This window comes from Stegostoma tigrinum, chromosome 19, assembly GCF_030684315.1.
Source record: "Stegostoma tigrinum isolate sSteTig4 chromosome 19, sSteTig4.hap1, whole genome shotgun sequence".
Lineage (NCBI taxonomy): Eukaryota > Metazoa > Chordata > Chondrichthyes > Orectolobiformes > Stegostomatidae > Stegostoma > Stegostoma tigrinum.
In genome coordinates this window covers 31,407,639-31,428,309 of record NC_081372.1, presented here as the reverse complement: position 1 = coordinate 31,428,309, position 20,671 = coordinate 31,407,639, and the positions used below count along the sequence as shown (strand labels likewise).

The 20,671-nt window shown below is 41.6% G+C and overlaps 1 protein-coding gene across 1 annotated transcript in view; it reads right to left on the bottom strand.

Annotated features, from left to right (window-relative positions):
• The window catches only part of prpf6 (PRP6 pre-mRNA processing factor 6 homolog (S. cerevisiae)), a 69,995-nt gene that overhangs the window by 8,691 nt on the left and 40,633 nt on the right, over positions 1 to 20,671 (bottom strand). Inside the window, exons 14-18 of the mRNA XM_048549918.2 lie at positions 20,316 to 20,454; positions 15,487 to 15,606; positions 6,243 to 6,419; positions 5,874 to 6,007; positions 5,249 to 5,340 (exon numbers count right to left, since the gene is read on the bottom strand). Coding sequence (XP_048405875.1) covers positions 5,249 to 5,340; positions 5,874 to 6,007; positions 6,243 to 6,419; positions 15,487 to 15,606; positions 20,316 to 20,454 — 662 coding nt within the window. The remainder of the gene's footprint in view (positions 1 to 5,248; positions 5,341 to 5,873; positions 6,008 to 6,242; positions 6,420 to 15,486; positions 15,607 to 20,315; positions 20,455 to 20,671) is intronic.

Genomic DNA, 20,671 nt, shown 5'->3' with positions numbered 1-20,671 from the left:
TAACAATTGATATCTGAAAGAATATAAAGCTGTGAATTTATCAGCACTGCAGCTGAAAATTCACTAAAATGACAAGTTGAATGTGTGCTACTGACGATTTGAATCTGGAGTCTACCATTAAATAAATTTTCAGCAGTAATTTAATCATATCACGAACTGCAACTTATTGTCAAATCAGTTTTAAGCCTGAGAAATGCTAAGGCACTGGCTTTGAAAAAAATTAAATAATCATTTTGTCAACGGGTTCTCTGAAGCTTCTTCAGCATCAAGTTAAATGAGTTTTGGCTGACACTTCAGAAGCCCCAAATGGATCGTTAACTGCAGGACATTTTGATTGTGACAGAGATCTTGATTGATTACCATAAATACGTTGCTTCACTAGTATTCAATTACACGCAGCAAAAGTAAACCAATTTCCCAGAGGAACAGAAAGAAAACCATTCTAAAATGCACCTAGGTGTAACCAGCCATACTACTTACTGACAGGCAAAGTGGACAAAATTACTAGACAGGGAAGCCAGCACTATCACAGCAAAAGCAGGCTAAACTATAAAGTGAATTTATTTCTTGAAGCGATTTTCTTTAATAAAAATCTAATTATTCTGATTAAAAACATGAACATTTATGCTGTGTAAATTTGTCAATAAATGTGTCTTTACTTAAACCATGCTATTTGACTGAATGTAGAATCGCGTTTATGGGTCAGTTAGTTAAATTGTTTAACTGGCTAAAGCACAGCGCTGTGTAATGCCAAAAGGCTCACAGGTTCCATCTTTGCATAGGTTGAAATAACTCTTGTGGCTTATATTTTGGCTTTATTGCAAGGGCCATGATTAACAATCCCAATGAGGACATTCGAGAGAGAAAAACCTTTGTTTTACGGCAAAAAATAATTCTTTCTGCATATTATATAAATAGATGATACAGCTGCTAAGTTAAAACAGGAGTTCAAACTGAGGCTTTTCAATAACACATGTCATTTCAGTATTCAAATGTTGAGCTGGAATTGAAAAATACACTACTTTTGTTTATATGAGCATAATAGCAGAGCAGAGACGAAAAGCCAAAAGAAACCCCTGCGTTTTCTAAATGCAAGACGACTTTGAATGTAATCAATGACTAAGCATCCATTGCTCTCTGCATTGAAAATTCCAAAAGATACACAATTCTTTGAAAGGAGACATTTCTCTTCAATTGTAAACAGCTGATTGTTATTTCTGGAGACTAAGACCTTCAGTTCTAGACTCCCCAGCCAAGGAAAACACACAGTCTCACACCAACTAATCAAGTTCCTTATGAATTTTATATTTTAGCAATACCACATCATCATTCTAAAATCAGGAAGATATCATCCTAGTCTCTTTCATCTCTCCTCACAGGACAGTCACCTCATTCCAGGAATGAGTCCCAAGAATATTCAGTGCGCTCTAAGATCCTAATTCTACCCTTAAGAAAGGTGACCCCAAATTGTATACACAATACTGGACGTCTTACATAATTGCAATGAGACTTGTTTATTCCAATCGCTTGGCAATAAAAGCCAATCTGTTATTTGCCTTCCAATTGTTTGTTGTGCCTACACAAGAACACTGACTCATGTACAATGCACAGTCAGATCTTCCTGAATAATAGTTCCCAGCCTTCCACCATACAAAAAAATTCTGTTTTCCAATTTTTGTGTTATATAGTGGATTATCTTACATTTATCCACATCATATTTGACATGGTACAGTGTTCTCCACTACCCACAACCTAAATTATTTTGTGGTTGTTCTGCATCCTCCTCACAGCTAACTTTCATACTTAAACATGTATCATCAAACTTTGGTACAGTATACTTGGCTTTCTCATGCAAATTATTGATATAGATTACAAACAGCTCTGGATCATGCAATGGGCCCACCAGTACTCCACTTGTTAATGCTTATGCTGCATTAACTGAGTTTTATGCTAATGTATTACTCTCCGTCGCACAAGCCTAATTGAGAGAGATACAGGAACCTGTCAAATAACTTTCTGTAATCCAAATACATGAAATCCACTGGTTTCAAAAGTCGTTGACAGTGTAGAGGGCTGTTGTAGGCTGCAGCGGGACATTGACAGGATGCAGAGATGGGCTGAGAGGTGGCAGATGGAGTTCAACCTGAATAAATGCGAGGTGATGCATTTTGGAAGGTCGAATTTGAAAGCTGAGTACAGGATTAAGGATAGGATTCTTGGCAGCGTGGAGGAACAGAGGGATCTTGGTGTGCAGATACATAGATCCCTTAAAATGGCCACCCAAGTGGACAGGGTTGTTAAGAAAGCATATGGTGTTTTGGCTTTCATTAACAGGGGGATTGAGTTTAAGAGTCGTGAGATCTTGTTGCAGCTCTATAAAACTTTGGTTAGACCGCACTTGGAATACTGCGTCCAGTTCTGGGCGCCCTATTATAGGAAAGATGTGGATGCTTTGGAGAGGGTTCAGAGGAGGTTTACCAGGATGCTGCCTGGACTGGAGGGCTTATCTTATGAAGAGAGGTTGACTGAGCTCGGTCTCTTTTCATTGGAGAAAAGGAGGAGGAGAGGGGACCTAATTGAGGTATACAAGATAATGAGAGGCATAGATAGAGTTGATAGCCAGAGACTATTTCCCAGGGCAGAAATGGCTAGCACGAGGGGTCATAGTTTTAAGCTGGTTGGTGGAAAGTATAGAGGGGATGTCAGAGGCAGGTTCTTTACGCAGAGAGTTGTGAGAGCATGGAATGCGTTGCCAGCAGCAGTTGTGGAAGCAAGGTCATTGGGGTCATTTAAGAGACTGCTGGACATGTATATGGTCACAGAAATTTAAGGGTGCATATATGAGGATCAATGGTCGGCACAACATTGTGGGCTGAAGGGCCTGTTCTGTGCTGTACTGTTCTATGTTCTAACATTTATCAAGTACGTTTGAAGAATCCTGTAAACATGTCCTCAGTAAGAGATCTGTGCATTTTCCTATTAATGATATCAGGCTACCTGGTCTAAAGATGCACATTCTTTCTCTCTCTCATTCCTTGAATAGTAGGGGTGCATTTGCTAAATTCCATACACAAGGACTAGTAAATTCTGTAAGATCCAAAACATTGCATACAATATCTCTATTACCTCTTCAAACCACAAGATTTTAACTCCATTAACTGCACCAATGCCACTACTTTACTAAAACAAAAGACTTTAAGACCCTAAACATAACCATGTGTGTTCAGCAATGGAAACAATCCAATTATTGTCTACTGCAATGTGGCAAAGATCTGCAGAGATCAATTGAAAATGGGAAACTGGATGGATATAATTTAAGGGTTGATTAGGTGAAAACTAGGTGTTTAAATATGGGAAGCAAGTAATCATTTTTGTTGGGAGTTTGTGATGTATGAAATAGAAATAAAATGTTGATCAGCAAACTATACTGTTGTACTCCTGCCAACTCTGCCTTTAGCAACCTCACTGAGCACTATTTAAAGTGACAGCAGGTTACACTTCTGGTTGTTTTGCCTGCTTATGATTCAATAACTGCTTGGAGCTCTCTATGCTTTTCAAGCAAATGTGTATTGGGATTGCTGGTGTAATAAGTGAAAGGCTTTTTGTTAACTTTAACATTCCTGCACAAAGACGTTGTTTCTGGATGTAGGCACGCACAGCATGAGCCAGCATTCCCTTTTGGAACGTGGCACTACTTGAGAGAATGAACAGAGACAATGCAGAGTAAAACAAGCTGATGACAAGAGAGCTGGAGGAGGGAAACAGACATTCTGCAGAAGATCGTACATGTTTAGGGAATAACTTCCCTACCGGAGTCTCATGACGGAACAATATAAATTATATCTATACTTCAGCTGTCCTCATGTGAAAACGTGAACAGTTGTGATCTGCTTTATATTTCACTCCTTCCAGACTGGAACAACTGCCTTGCAATTTGCTGTTGATTGTCACACACAAAGGTCATCAAGAGGCTCCAATAAATGGCATCATACCAAGTTATATTCTCATGCCACACAAAGCATGTCAAACAAGCACATGACCTCCCTATGGCATAGGATGTTACTGGCAGCACACAGATCATATTGCAGAAACCATATGTCAACTACTTAAAGAAGCAAGAAGTATTTTCACTCCCTGACTGGGTAGCGAATACTGCAGGTCAAGGCTGGGATACCTGGTAACACTATTGATAACACCTTAATTTTGTTCCCGTTCATAGTAGACAAGAAATCTAGACATCACTCTTCTACAGAGACTTAGACCATAGAACAGTACAGCACAGGAACGGTCCCTTCGGCCCACAATATTGTGCCTAACATAACAGTTGTGGCTGATAGGTTGGCAGTGCATGCAAGGCCTGAAATATGGTTGAGAGGTTTGCAGTAGTGTTGTGTACATAAGGGTGAGGTGGGAGTATATGAACGTTCATTATAAGCTATGACTGAGATGGTTGATAGACAAATAATGTGGTCATGGTAACACGGACAATAGCAGGGGCTAGTGGTGCAGTCAGTAGAATATGGCATTTAAAGGTGCATCTACTGACTTTAACCATTGGCATGAAATCACGGTACTACTTGCAGCACAGTACTCAGGTCTTCAAGGCACAACTCTCACCCTTTGATCTCCAGTTATTTGGCGTCATTGTTTTCTCAGCACATCTGGGCTGTGCCTTGTGGACTGAGGATATAGGTTCTCCTTCCTGCCTCCTCCACCTAGGAACCTCCATTGCAGCATGAAAAACTCTGGCGTCCACTCTCTCCCAAGATGTCACTTGTCCTACAATAGCCAGGACAAGCTAACCATAGTGCACCTCTCCTTTAAAAATCTACATGTTACTATTAAGTAGTGCTAGGAAGTTAGTTTTCGGTCTCCCTGCCCTGGTGATGAGCACAACCAACCAACACTGAACTGAGCAATAACTACCTGAAACAATTGTAGAAATGACCATTGGCACAAAGTTGACATGTTGCCTGCCACTGAACTGAATGCACAGCGATCCATGTGTCCTTTCTTGGGACTGTGTAATAATTTTCTTTCTGGGTTCAACAGCAATGCCAATAATTTCAGCAGCAAATTGATATCAGTTTTTGGTTTCTAATGTTTATACGTGAAAACATTAAGTCAGAAAAAAGAAAACATACTAAAACATCAAAAGGTAACCAATTTGAATGAAGGCTACAGTTAGTAAATGGAAATAGTAGGCACATTGTTTGCTTTATTTCTGAAGTCCATGAAATGAACTTACCAGAATTGGAACATTCTTGAAGAGCTTTTGCCATTAAGGTATTTGAAATATTTTTCAAACCAGCCCTGTACTCTAGTCTTACCGATTCCAACCTGAGAAACAATAGAAATACTTTTCCAGAAACAAGTTACTCAGTGTATAAATATCAAAAAATCCAAAACTCCCCCAAGTAAACGAAATTAATGGAGCAAAATACAAGTGCCAGCCATGGAAACCTTATCCTGGCTCTTAAGTAGAATTTTTAAAAAATCAGCCACCTTTAAAGACTTGGTGTTCCATTTTAACTTTACAAAACGGCTACATATCACACAGGGTCAATACAGTGTGAGCTGGGTGAACACACCAGGTCAGACAGCATCAGAGGAGCAGAAAAATCGATGTTTCGGGCCTAGATCCTTGATCAGGACACATGAGCGTTCATCAGAGTCCTGATGAAAAGGCTAGGCCCGAAACATCAACTTTCCTGCTCCTCTGATGCTGCCTGACCTGGTGTGTTCCTCCAGCTCCACACTATTGACTTTGACTCCAGTATCTGCAGTTCTTGTTGTCTACATATTGTAGAGGCACTTGCTAATTAAAGAGCGACATGTTGCCAATTAAAGCCTTGCACTGCTTTACTTCATACCATAATTCTGGATTTTGTGGATTTTTCAGCCGTGCCTTTTCTAAGATAGCTCTTGCCCTTGTAAGATTACCAGCTTTCTCTTCAAGTCTGGAAAGAAGCAACCACAGGGGACTGGAATGTGGACATTTCTTTAACTGTTGAGAAAAAATTTGCAATACAAAAAAATTAATGGAATATATACAAAAGTAGCATCACATTCAAATAAAAGTTATACAAAATAATTTTTAATTAAGGGGGGGATGATTTATGCATCACTTCAGAAATTTAAACAAAAAAGGTGAATTCTGTCTTTTTATGAAAGTGGATTTTCTTTAAATGCTCATAATTTATTCAGCCATTGTACATTTAATTGTTACCAAACTTACACACCCCCTGATTGTAAGATTCACGGGCTTTCTCTGTATTTTCCACTTGGTCTTCAATTTGACCCTTCATCATCCACAGTTTTGGGAAGTCTTCATAATGTTTTAGTGCTTCATCACACAACTCTCGAGCTCGAGGAATGTCTCCCAACACCCATTCTAATTTCACTGATTTCATGAATACCTACAAAAAGCGGAGAAACATTAATAACCATTACTTCGTCTAGAGTGGGACAGGAAAGAAAATTAAATGTCTGAAATATAAAATGCAGATTTCCACAGACAATTTTTCAGTGTCCCTTTTTACTTTTACATGATCAAATATACTTGAATTAGGACTTTTGTGTTTTCCTACGCTTCAAATAAATTAGTCAAACTTTGGTAACTGGGCAGCAAGTTCGTGTATTTAAAATGAGAGCTATTTTATTCTTATATGCCTGCTGTGGTAGTAAACAAAAACCTGATGCCTTACTCAAAGGATTCACCTTCATGATTGTTGTAAAGACTGCGACAGGAGGAATACAATGGCAATCAAGCCTCATGACTCCTTCAGTCACACCATTAGTATAAATCAGTTGATGCTATCACCAAGATAACAAAGTGTGGAGCTGGATGAACACAGCAGGCCAAGCAGCATTTGGCCTGCTGTGTTTATCCAACTCCACACTTTGTTACCTCGGATTCTTCAGCATCTGCAGTTCCCATTATCTTTGATTCTATCACCAAAGTGGCTAATTGTCTTTCGCCTCTTCTATCTAGAATAAACACAGAAAATAGGAGCAGGAGGCGAGGGCCATTTGACCCTTCAGGCTTGTCTGCCATTCAACACTCACAATCATGGATGATCGATCAACTCAATAGCCTAATCCTACTTTCCCCCCTTAACCTTTGATCTTGTTTTCCTTAAGAGATATATCTAGCCACATATATCTACACTCAATGTCTTGGCATCAACTACTTCGGGCAGTAATGAATTCCAAAGCCACACCGCTTTTTGGGTGAAGAAATGTCTCCTTATCTCCATCCTAAATGGTCTATTCAGAATACTCATGCTGTGACCCCTGGTTCTGGACACGCCAACCATCAGAACCATCCTCCTTGCATTTACCCTGTCTATAGTCCTGTTTGAATTTTATGTCTCAATGAGATCTCTGACCCTCTCATTCATCTGGACTCCAGCAAAATCAATTCTAACCCAGTCAATCTCTTCTCATGCGTCAGTCCCACCGTACTGGCACCAGTCTGGTAAACCTTCGCTGCACTCCTTTGAGTTTTTGCTTCCAAAAGTGAATAACCTCACATTTGTCCAAATTATACTGCATCTGCCGTTGATTTGCCCACTTTCCCAACCTGTCTAGATCATGCTGAAGGATCTCTGCATCTTCGTCACAGTTCATCTTCCCCACAACTTGGGATCAGTGGCAAACTCTTGAGATGCTACATTTTGTTCCTTCTTTCAAATCATTAACATATATTGTGAATAACTGGGCTCCCAACACCAATCCCTGTGACTCCCCACTAGTTAGTGCCAGCTAATTTGAAAAGGACCCACTAATTACTACTTTTTGTTTTTTCTCTGCCAACCAGTTTTCTATCCATCTCAACACACTTCCACCATTCCATGCGCTTTAATCTTGCACAATAATCTCAGAAAATGTGTCACAGATGCCCCGTCAACTCTACAATGTTACACATTCATAGAATTCTAACAGATTTGTCAAGCATGATTTCCCCTTCATAAATCCACGCAGACTCTGTCCGATTCTACCAATGTTTTCTAAATGCTCTGCTATAAAGTCCTTGAAAATGGATTCCAGAATTTTCCCCACTACTGACATTTGTCAAACTCATCTATAATTTCCTGTTTTCTCCCCACTTCCCTTTTTGAATACTGAAGTGGCATGAGCTAACCTTCAATCTGTTTGAGTCTTTAGAATCCTGGAAAATGACAACCAATGCATCCACCTTTTCTACAGCCACTTCCTAAAGTACCCTGGGACGTAGGTTATCACCTCTGGGGATTTATCTGCCTTCAATCCCAACAATTTTCCCAGCACCACTTCTCTACTAATATTGATCTCCCTCAATTTTCCTTGTCACTAAATCTTACATTCTTCAACATTTCTGGTATCTGATCTTGTGAGGACAGAACCAAAGTATGTATTCAGTCGCTCAGCCATTTCTTTGTCCCCAGTTACACAATTCCTCAATTTGTGTTTGTAGGAACCTACATGTGCCTTCACCAACAGAAACTCAGTGTCAGTCTTTATGTCCCCTGAATGCTTACTTTTGTACTGTATTTTCCCCTTCTTAATCAATCCATTGGTCCTTCTCTGCTGAATTCTGAATTGTTCCCAATCCTCAGACATTATTTTTTTCTTGGCCAACCTGTATGCTTCTTCCTTGGATCGGATATGAACCTCTAATTTCCTTTGTAAGCCATGGATTGGTCTTCTTACCAAATGTACTTTTCTGTTAGACTGGAAAAAAACATTTGTTGCAGTTTCCCGATGCGTTCCTTTTCTCCTTGCCTAGCCACTGTCATCCATTTAAGTAACTCTCTTCAATCTATCAAGGCCAACTCACACCTCAAATAGAACATTACAGCACAGTACAGGCCCTTCAGCCCTCGATGTTGTGCCGACCTGTCATACCGATCTCAAGCCCATCTAACCTACACTATTCCATGTACGTCCATATGCTTATCCAATGACGACTTAAATGTACCTAAAGTTGGCGAATCTACTACTGTTGCAGGCAAAGCGTTCCATTCCCTTACTACTCTGAGTAAAGAAACTACCTCTGACATCTGTCCTATATCTTTCACCCTCAATTTAAAGCTATGCCCCCTCGTGCTCGCCGTCACCATCCTAGGAAAAAGGCTCTCCCTATCCACCCTATCTAACCCTCTGATTATTTCATGTTTCAATTAAGTCATCTCTCAACCTCTTCTCTCTAATGAAAACAGCCTCAAGTCCCTCAGCCTTTCCTCGTAAGACCTTCCCTCCATACCAGGCAACATACTCGTAAATCTCCTCTGCACCCTTTCCAAAGTTTCCACATCCTTCTTATAATGCGGTGACCAGAACTGTACACAACACTCCAAGTGCGGCCACAGAGTTTTGTACAGCTGTAGCATAACCTCTTGGTTCCGGAACTCGATCCCTCTATTAATAAAAGCTAAAACACTGTATGCCTTCTTAACAGTCCTGTCAACCTGGGTGGCAACTTTCAAGGATCTGTGTACATGGACACCGGAGATCTCTCTGCTCATCTACACTACTAAGAATCTTACCATTAGACCTGTACTTTGCCTTCCGGTTACTCCTACCAAAGTGCATCACCTCACCTCATATCTTCATGGTTTCCTTTATTAAGATTCAGCACCCTAGTCTCTGAATCAACTACCTCACTTTCCATCTGAATAAAGAAAATTCTATCATATTATGGCCCGCTCGGCCCCAAGGGGCCTTGCACAGCTAGACTGGCAATGATTCCCTTCTCATTACACAGTACCCAGTCTGAGTCGAATAGGAGAGGCTTTCACCAGGATTATTTAACAAACCAAATAAATCCATTTACTTTAACACAATGTGTTCTGATAACAAATGACAAATGTGTAACATTGTGGGTATAATCAGAATTAGACATATATCCCTTTAAATCTGAACAGAGTCAGAGACCCATGCACATGACACAAGACAGCAGTCTCTGCAGAGATGATGTTTCTAAAAGGTAAACAAAAATAGTCTTTGATGGGCAAGGGTCTGAAAGCAAATGATATAATTTGATAACTTTTTGTAGTCCATCAGGTTTCCTGTTGGCAAAACCGAATTGCTGACAGCTATAGACGATGGAAGATCTTCAGTTCATATTCAGAAACTGAGCTGGTTCGGAATTTTTGAAATGTAGCCACAGTTCAACATTTCAGTTATTGACACTTGAAAAGGATTTAGGATCCCAGAAACCCGAGGGGGGAGGGAAAATTGTAGCTCCTAGTATTTCTTTGTTTCTGAATTTTCTTTTTATACACAGCCAAGTCCAGAGAGAGTTAGCAGACAACCATTAGCTGAGAAATCCCCATAAGCTTTTTAAAACCAGAATTTCCAAGTATTAAGAGCCATAAACTATCTTTTACTTTCCTAAAAAGAATTGCTTGCTTCCCCGCCATCCCCTGCAAAGTCACAACTGTCTGTAAAACACAGCATACATTAAACAGCTGACTTAATTTCAATGAAATCACATGGTTAAAAAAATACCCTTTCAAGGTACAGATGAGATAGGAAGTATAGAAAGGGGAGTGGCATTTTTGATTAGGGATAACATTACAGTTGTACTTAGGGAGGATATTGCTGGAAATACGATCAAAGAAGTTATTTGAGTGGAACTAAGAAATGAGAAAAGGAATGATCACCATATTGGGATTGTATATAGATACCCCACCCCCACAGTCAGCTGGAAATTGAGAAACAAATTTGTGAGGAGATCTCAGTTATCTGTAAGAATAATAAGGTAATTATGGTAGGGGATTTTAACTTTCCAAACACAGACTGGCACTGCCATAGTGTTAATGACTTGGATGGAGAAGCATTTCTTAAGTGCATACAGGAAAATTCTCCAATTCAGTACGCATATATACCTACTACAGAAGGTTCAAAACTTGACTTACTACTGGGAAATAAGGCAGACAGGTGACAAGGTTGTCCGTGGAAGAGCACTGTGGGACCAGTGACCATAACTCTATTTGTTTTAAAATAACAACGAAAAAGGATAGACCAGATATAAAAGGTAAAATTCAAAACTGCAGGAAGGTCAATTTTAATGGCATTAGGCAATAATTTTCAAAAAGGATGTTCACAGGTAAAGGGAGGCTGGAAAATAAGAAGCCTTCAAAAATGAGATGAATGAGAGTCTAGAGGCAGTATGTTCCTGTTAAAGGTGAACAGCTGCACTGGATGATTAGCCAAGGAAGCATATGTCAAGGTATAGACAGCAGAGATCGATTGAATCCTTAAGAGTACAAAGACAGTAGGTACGTACTCAAAAGGTAAATCAGGAGGACAAAAAAGGGACATGAGATATCTTTGGCAAATGCGGTTAAGGAAAATTCAAAGGGATTCTGCAAGTATAGTGAGAAGGCTGAGGATTGACCATATAGAGGTTTATTAAATCATGAGGGGCATAGACAGGGTAAAACAATCAAGGTCTTTTACTCAGGGTGGGTGAGACAGGAAAGATTTAAAACAGACCTAAGGGGCAACTTCTTCATGCAGAGGGTGGCACATGTATGAACAAGCAGCCACAGGAGGAAGGAGGAAGCAAGAGGAGGCTAGTACAATAACAACGTGAAAGGCATCTGATGAGTATATAAATATGAAGTGTTTAGAGGGATATGGACCAAATGCTGGCAAATGGGACTAGATTTATTTAGAACATCTGGTCGGCATTGGAAGCTGGGCTGAAGGGTCTGTTTCTGTACTTACACCTCTACGACAAATACAGAGATATTCAAACAGTTCTATATCTTCCAGTCTACCACATAGTTTACAAATGTAGATACGTATGCCCAACAATGGGAGACTGGGACACATTATTTTCATCCCAAGGCAAGAAGCAGACAGCTTTTTATTGATTTTTGTACGTGTTCCGGCATGTTCGTTTGTTTTTGCTTCTGTTACAAAAGCTTAATGAAATTACACAAGTATGCACGTCGCTTTAGTTTTAGATTAATTTACTGAACACAAGTTAACATCTGTTTATATAGAAGCTAATACTTTATCCAGAAAATCATTCAAATACTTACTAATTCCTTTCGGAAGGGGATTGGCACGCACAATCTCAGACCTGACAACTCTGTTGAGCTGATTTACCATAACAAACAGTTAGGTAGCAAGAAGACAGGAAAGGGTAACTTCAGTCCCACAAAAATATTACCTTCATACAAGTTAGCCATTAACTTTCTGGCTAAAAATTTGGCCTCCTACTCGACTTTTCTGCTAATGCGTATGATACTCCCTAAGCTACATAGTGGTCTTGGTAAATTTTTGTAATTCTTTAATCTCGAGTCTTGACTGCTGGATTACAAGTAGCTTTATAAAAAATGTTTTAGCTGAATTCCAATGTTTTGATAAAATCAAACACTAGTTTGGGGTTACTGTTGTTTATAATTAAATAATTTTCTTGGAACTGGGAATATTATTAGTAGGACTATGCTTTTGAACTACAACTTCAATGTAACAGCTAAGGACATTAATTCACATGGAATGGTTTGGTTCAGTGGATAAAGATGATGTGGCTTAACACTGCTATAGAGTCAAAGAAATAGGCATATTGATCAAAAGTCCAGATTACAGACCAACTGGAACACTTCTTGAAATAAAACTAAAACGAAAGACATTTTGTAAAAGTTTAAATGATTCTTTACCCATCTCTAGTCTTAAATGTTTTGGCTCACAATTGTGAGCACTCTATGAAAGTGGAATGTCAGGATGTATAATTAAACCAGAGGACAGGATCTTTGGAGTGGAGCCTTCAATTTTTGTGCCCCTGTTGCAGTAAAGGTAAAACTATTACAAGGAGTTGAAAAGGTGACTTCTGAAGTAGGGTGGGGGACTATTCCCCAGCCCTAAAAGCTTTCAAGATGATTATAAGTGTCCTTTTGCCAACTGCTGTAATCTAAGTACACCCTACAGTCTTTGAAGGCCCAAAGACAAAAGAGAAGTAGGCTATTTAGCCCATTGAATCTACTCTGCAATTAAATGTCATCATGCCTGATCTGATAATCCTCAATTCGAATTTCCTGTTTTTTCCATGATGCCTGCTTCCCTTGTGAAAAATATCTCCACTTCAGCCTTGAATATGCTTAATGCAAATAGTATGCCTTAATATTGCATATGCAAACTCAGCTGTCTGCAGTAAAAAAAACTACAGATTCACTACCCTCAGAAGAAATTTCTCCTCTGCTTTATCTGTGCAATCCCCCATTCTGAGATTATGTCCCCGGTCTCTGACACTCTCATAACAGGGAAAATAACCTTTCAACATCTACACAGGTGCAGATCCAAAATGCCTGCAATGCCAATAGATCAGGGGCCAGAAACTGTTCACAATATTCCAGCTGAAGTCTGACTCACACAATGTATGGATTTAGCAAAACTTCCCTAATTTTATACTCCATTTCATTTGAAATAAAAGGCCATATTCCATTTGCCTGCTTACTACCTTGAATGCTAGCTTTTTGTAATTAATGAACAAGGACTTCCAAATCCTCCGTTTCATAGCTTTCTGCAGATTTTCTCCATTTAAATAATATTTAACTCAAAGCTTTATTCTTCCTTCTATTATTCCAACTGCCAAATTTCTGCCTGTTTACTTAACCTGTCTATGTCCTTCTGCAGACTGTATTATTCTTACCACTTGCCTTCCATCCTATTTTTGAGTTATTCATAAACCTGGCTATAGGACACTTCACTTTCCTCATCCTAAGTCATTAACCTGTATTGTTAATAATTGCGGCCTCAGCATCAAAACATGTGGCACAGCACTGGTTGCAAAGTGCCATCCTAAAAATGTCCTCTTATCCCATCTCTGTCTTCCATTATTTAGCCAATCCTCGATCCATTCATGTCAGCCATGATCACATTAAATAGCTTATGGTGAATTACTCTTTAACTCACCTTTCCATAATGCAAAAGAGCATGCCTGAAATTTACTTAATCATCAAAACATGCAGCTTACTGGAACAAAGCTCCTGTAAACATGATATCAATTGCGCAGCAGGCACATCCTGTTCAGCAAGATGCTGTTTTTTGCGCATTCAACATGGGTTTTGGGTGGACAGGCCAACGCCTATTACTCAACTCTAATTGCACTGGAGAAGATGATGGTGAGCTGATGCCTTGATTCCCTCAAGTCCTTACACTGCAGGGACACCCACAGTACTATTGAGAAGGGAGTTTCAGGATTTGGACCCAGCCAAAGTGAAGGAATGGCGATATAGTTCCAAGGCAGAATGTGTCTTGACTTGGAAGGAAACTGCAAGGTACTGGATTATTGGAGCATGTGGGGCAGATGGGGAGTATCATTGACCACTGACAAATTCAGCTAACGGTATTTCAGGTAATGACTAAGATAATTCAGGAATGGTTCTTTAGTGTAATATCTTGCTCAGTATCAAGTTACTTCCTTGGTCAAAGTACTAGTACCTGAATGTTTAAAAAGGTACATTTTGAAATAAAAGAAGTGTTTCAAGTTGTTTTAGGACACTGTTTTCCACACATTCATGCACCTCCAAGATCATCTATGTAAACAACTGTCCCCTGGCGGATAAGAGAAAATAACCAATATTGCCTTTAAGAAGAGAATACATGTAAAAGGACTAAACGGAAACTTTTTTTTAATCTATTATTCATTCATGGGATGTGGGCGCGTCTGGCTGGTCTGTATTAAATGCCTGTCCTTTGTTGCTCTTGAGAAGGTGGTGGTGAGCTGCCTTCTTGAACTGCTGTCGATTGATCCACAATACCCTTAGAGAGGGAATTCCCGGATTTTGACACAACGAAGTAACAGATACATTTCAAGTCAGGATTGAGCGTGGCTTGGAGGGGAACTTGCAGTGGGGTGTCCTAGATGGAACTGGTCGAGGATTTAGAAGGTGCCATCTGAGGATCTTTGGTGAATTTTTGTAGTGCATCATGTAGATAATACACACTGTTGCTACTAAGCTTCAGTCACTAGTACAGGGATTGGATACTTGTGGGTATGGCGCCATTCAAGCGGACTGCTGTGTCTTGAATGGTGTTAAGCTTAGAGTGTTGCTGGAGCTGCATACATCCAGGCAAGTGAACAGTATTCCTTCACACTCCTGACTTGTGCCTTGCAGATGACCGACAGGACATAAGGTGGTGAGTCACTCACCATAGTATTCCTCACCTCTGACCTGCCTTTATGCAGTGAGTCTGGCTGAGTTGATGGTCAATGGTAACTCCAAGGATGTTTATAGAGGGGGAATTATATTTATTATTATACCAACATCTGGTAATGTACAGACATAGAGACATTTCCATAGATAAATTTTCTCAATTCATCCACTGCTTGGAAAAAATCTATATATTAGTCACATATTGTTTAAAACATAGCAAAAATATTCCTTTAAAGCAACATTGTGGATTGTTCAATTATTATTGATGCATCCATCTAAAGGAGCACTGATAATATTAAGTATAAATTTGAAATGCTCGTGATTTACTTACTCTTGCAGTGGGAGCACTGCTTCTAGCTTTAGCCAACAGTCTTCGTGCTCTTTCATATTCATTATTTTCAGACTCCAGCTTAACAGCAGCCAACCAAATCTCTTCACTGTTTGGGTTAGCCTATTACAAAATAAAAAATATACAGTGAATCCAAAATATACTTACAGAAATTAAAAAACCAAAACACCAATATTTCACCTTAATCAAGTGATGTGGCACTACTGACTACTTCAGCAATTATTGCTAATCCTTATATGCCCTGGAAAAAGTGATGAGCTGCCTTCCTGAACCACTGTAGTATTTGCAGTGGAGGAGCATTCACAATGCTGTTAGGAAGGGAGTTCCAGGATTTTGATCTAATATCAGTGAAGGAATTGTGATATTGTTTTAAGTCAGGGTGGTATATGACTTGGATGAGGGAACTTGCAGGTGGTGGTGCTCCCATGCATCTGCTGTCCTTTCCCTTCTCGCCGACAGGGATCATGGGTTTGCAAGGTGCTGTTGGAGTTGCCTTGGCAAGTTACTGCAGCTCATTTTGTAGACGGTACACATTCCCACCTCTGTGTTGCTGGTGGGTCAGCATGGTGACTCACTGGCTAGCACTGCTGTCTCACAGCACCAGGGATGGGTTCAATCCCAGCCTTGGGCAACTGACTCCCCATGTCTGCATGGGGTTTGCTCCAGGTGTGCCAGTTTTCTCCCTCAGCCTAACGATGTGCAGGTTAGGTGGACTGGCCATGATAAATCATCCATAGTGTCCAGGAATGTGTAGGTTAGGTGGACTAACCAAGAGAAATGCAGCATTACAGGGATTTGGGTGGGATGTTCAGAGAGTCAGTGGGGACTTGCTGGGCCAAATGGCCTGTTACCTCACAGCAGGGATTCTATGAGGGAAGAGATAATGGGAACTGCAGATGCTGGAAAATGAGATAACAAAGTGTGGAGTTGGAAGAACACAGCAGGCCAAGCAGTATCTTAGGAGCACAAAAGCTGACGTTTCGGGCCTAGACCCTTCATCAGAAAAGGGGGGGGTGGAAAAGAGGGTTCTGAAATAAATAGGGAGAGAGGGGGAGGCGGATCGAAGATGGATAGAAGAGAAGATAGGTGGAGAGGAGACAGACAAGTTAAAGGGGCAGAGATGGAGCCAGTATGGGTGAGTGGAGGTGGGGAGGTAGGGAGGGGATAGGTCAGTCCAGGGGAAGAGAGGCTGGTGAAGGGGGAGGGATGAGGTTAGTAGGTAGGGAATGGAGGTGCGGCATGAGGTGGGGGGGGGAGATGGGTGAGAGGAAGATCAGGTTAGGGAGGCGGGGACAAGCTGGGCTGTTTTTGGGATGCAGTTGGGGGAGGGGAGATTTTGCAGCTTGTGAAATCCACATTGATACCATTGAGCTGCAGGGTTCCCACGCTGAATATGAGTTGCTGTTCCTGCAACTTTCGGGTGGCATTATTAATGCACTGCAGGAGGCCCAGATGGACATGTCATCTGAGGAATGTGAGGGGGAGTTGAAATGGTTCGTGACTGGGGAGGTGGTGTTGCTTATTGCGAGCCGAGCATAGGTGTTCTGCAAAGCGATCCCCAAGCCTCCGCTTGGTCTCCCCGACGTAGAGGCGGCCACAACGGGTACAGAAGATGCAGTATACTACGTTGGCAGATGCGCAGGTGAACCTCAGCATGATGTGGAAAGTCTTCTTGGGGCTTAGGTTGGGGGTGAGGGAGGTGGTGTGGGGGCAGGTGTAGCAGTTCCTGCGGTTGCAGGGGAAAGTGCCGAGTGTGGTGGGGTTGGAGGGGAGTGTGGAGCGAACAAGGGAGTCCTGGAGAGAGTAGTCTCTCTGGAAAGCATACGAGGGTGGGGATGGAAAAAGGTCTTTGATGGTGGGGGTCGGATTGTAGGTGGTAGAAGTGTCGGAGGATGATGCGTTGGATCCGAAGGTTGGTGGGTTGGTATGTGAGGATGAGGGGGATTCTCTTCTGGTGGTTATTGCGGGGACGGGTGTGAGGGATGAGTTACGGGAAATCCTGGGGACATGGTCGAGGGCATTCTCGACCACTGCGTGGGGGGGGGGGGGGGGGGGGTGCGGTGTTGTGGTCCTTGAAAAACGAGGACATCTGGGATGTATGGGAGTGGAATGCCTCATCCTGGTAGCAGATGCAGCAGAGGCGAAGGAATTGGGAATAGGGGATGGAATTTTTGCAGCAAGGTGGGTGGGAGGATGTGTATTCCAGGTAGCTGAGAGAGTCAGTGGGCTTGAAATGGATATCAGTTTCTAGGTGGTTGACTGCAATGGAGCCAGAGGGGTTCAGGAAGGTGAAGGATGTGTTGGGGATGGTCCAGGTGAACTTGAGGTTGGGGTGGAAGATGTTGGTGAAGTGGATGAACCGTTTGGGCTCCCCTTGGGAGCGCAAGGCAGCGCCGATACAGTCATCAATGTAATGGAGGAAGGGGTGGGGTTTGGGGGCCAGTGTAGCTGCGGAAGAGGGATTGTTCCACGTAACCTACAAAGAAGCCAGCCAGCTTGGGCCCATGCGGGTACCCAATGCCAGCTCCTATGACTGTCAGAAGTGAGAGGAATCGAAAGAGAAGTTGTTGAGGGCGAGTTCGGCTAGGCGGATGAGGGTGTCGGTGGAGGGGGACTGGTCGGGCCTGCGGGACAGGAAGAAGCGGAGGGCCTTGACGCAATCTGCACAGGGAACGCAGGTGTATAGGGACTGGATGTCCGTGGTGAAGATGAGGTGTTAGGGATCAGGGAATTGGAAGTTCTGGAGGTGTTGGAGGGTGTGGGCGGTGTCACGGATGTAGGTAGGGAGTTCCTGGACCAAGGGGGAGAAAATGGAGTGCAGATAGGTGGAGATGAGTTTGGTGGGGCACAAGCAGGCAGAGACAGAGACAATGAGTCGAGCAGGACAGGCGGGTTTGTGGATTTTGGAAAGGAGAACAGAAGCAGGCGGTGCGGGGTTGGGGAACAATGAGGTTGGAGGCTGTGAGTGGGAGGTCACCTGAGGTGGCGAGGTTGTGAATGGTTTGGGAGATGATGATTTGGTGCTCGGGGGTGGACTCATGATCCAGGGAGCAGTAAGTGGTGGTGTTGGAGAGCTGGTGTCTGGCCTCAATGATGTAGAGGTCAGTGAGCCATACTACAACTGCGCCTCCCTTGTCCACGGGTTTTATGGTGAGGTTGGGATTGGAGCGGAGGGCTGCACGTTCTGTGGTAGAGAGGTTGGAGTGGGTGACAGGGGTGCGATGAGGGAATGTTGAAAGTGGTGAATGGTGCCTCAATCAAACAAACTACTTTTATTGGATAGTGTTGCTGGGGCTGCATCCAGACAAGTGTAGAATATTCCACCTGACACTTGCCTTACAAGTGCTTCAGAGGCACTAGTAAAATAGTTGGTGATTTACTCAGTGAAGAATTCCTAGCCTTTGACTTGCTCTTCTGGCCACATTGTATTTATCCAAGTCGAGATCAATTTCTGGTAATGGTAAACCATTAAGAGTAAACAAATAGGACAGTAATTGGATGGCTTAGATCTGCACTGTTCTTATGCAAAGGTCATGCATGAGCAGTTTTCCACATTACTGGATAGATGCCAGTGTTGTAAATATGCAGGAAGATCTTGGCTCAGAACACAAGCACAAGTCTTCAGTTCTTTTGGCAGAATGTTATCAGGGCCCATCATCTCTGCAGTATTCAGGTCTTCAACTATTTTATGATATCACATGGAGTGAACAGAATTGATCGAAGACTGGCTTCTCAGGTGCTGGAGACCACCGGAGGAGGACGAGATGAATCAGCCACTTGGTTAAAGACTGCTGCAAATGTTTTGACCTTGTCTTTTGCACTGATGTATCAGCTTCTCCTATCAGTGACAACAAGAATATTTGCTTAGCCCCACCTCCTATTTGTTTTGTTGTACCCCACTATTCACAACTCAATGTGGCAGGGCAGTGAGTTTAGATCTGAGCTTTTGGTGACATAGCAACGATTGTTAACGAGCAATCGCAGATGACAATAAAACTGAGAGGGGGATTTTGACCCGAGACCCTGAACGGACTGCCACTTTTCAAACTTTATGTATCCTCCCGAATCACAAGAATCGACAGGAAGAGCCACAGGTTAAATGTCTTAGCTGAAAACTGACACCTCAGACAATGCACTAGATATTATATGCTCCTGCCTGGAGTGGAGTTTGTTCCGGTATATTTTTAATTTGAAAGAAGAATGTTATTAATTGATCCGGCCTGGCATACCACTACTTTTATTATTGTTCCAATGCATTTAAAATGCATACTAAATTAGGTAATTAATAATTTTGTGAAAGGAACTAAGAACTTTTATACATAGGGAGCCCGAATCAAAAAACATATATGTTAGGAGAACTTGATTTCTATGAACACAATTTCTAATATGTTCTCAAGGGATGCCTACTCGACGAAAAGTTCCTATTCTAACCCTGGCAGCAGTCAAGGGCTTTTTAGTCTGTCTTATCTTTATCTTCTGACTAAAAGGTATGACAGAGTAGCAGAGGTAAGTGAAAGGGAGAAGAGAGGGAAAAGAAATACTGCTGCTCCAGCAGGTTATTTAAACCAAATTACCAAATCAATTTTTGATGCAAGGTTATCAATATGAAATGCAACTGTTTGTCTCCGAAGATGCTGTCTGAGCATTTGCAGCTCCCAGGATTTGTTGTTTTGATACGCGTTTTACAGTATCCATAGAATTTTGTTTTTTTGATTATTGATACAATATATAACTTGACACCATATGTCAAGAGACAATTCAAAGAACTTTCCAAAACTCTTATCAAACACCACAATGTTATTCATACAAACCTGAAATGCAAGTGCAAGAATACTTCTAGCTGCAGGCACATCTCCAGCTAACCATTTGGATTTAGCTCCCATCAGCCAAAGAACTTCCGCTTTTGGGCAGTGAGCCACGGCCCTCTGCAAAAGAGCTTCCAAAGATTCTCTGAAATAAAATAGGATCATTTCATTTAAGTTTTCATGTTCGTTCCAGGAAAACCATCCATTATTTTTAAACCAGATGTAACTATAATTATGGTCAGTCGTTCATTACAGCTTCACACGTAATGAGGCTTATTCGAAATTTTTAAAATGGCCTAAAATCATGCAATCACCTCCTGTTATCATGCAAGATATTTCACAATAAGGTTGTACATAGGAAA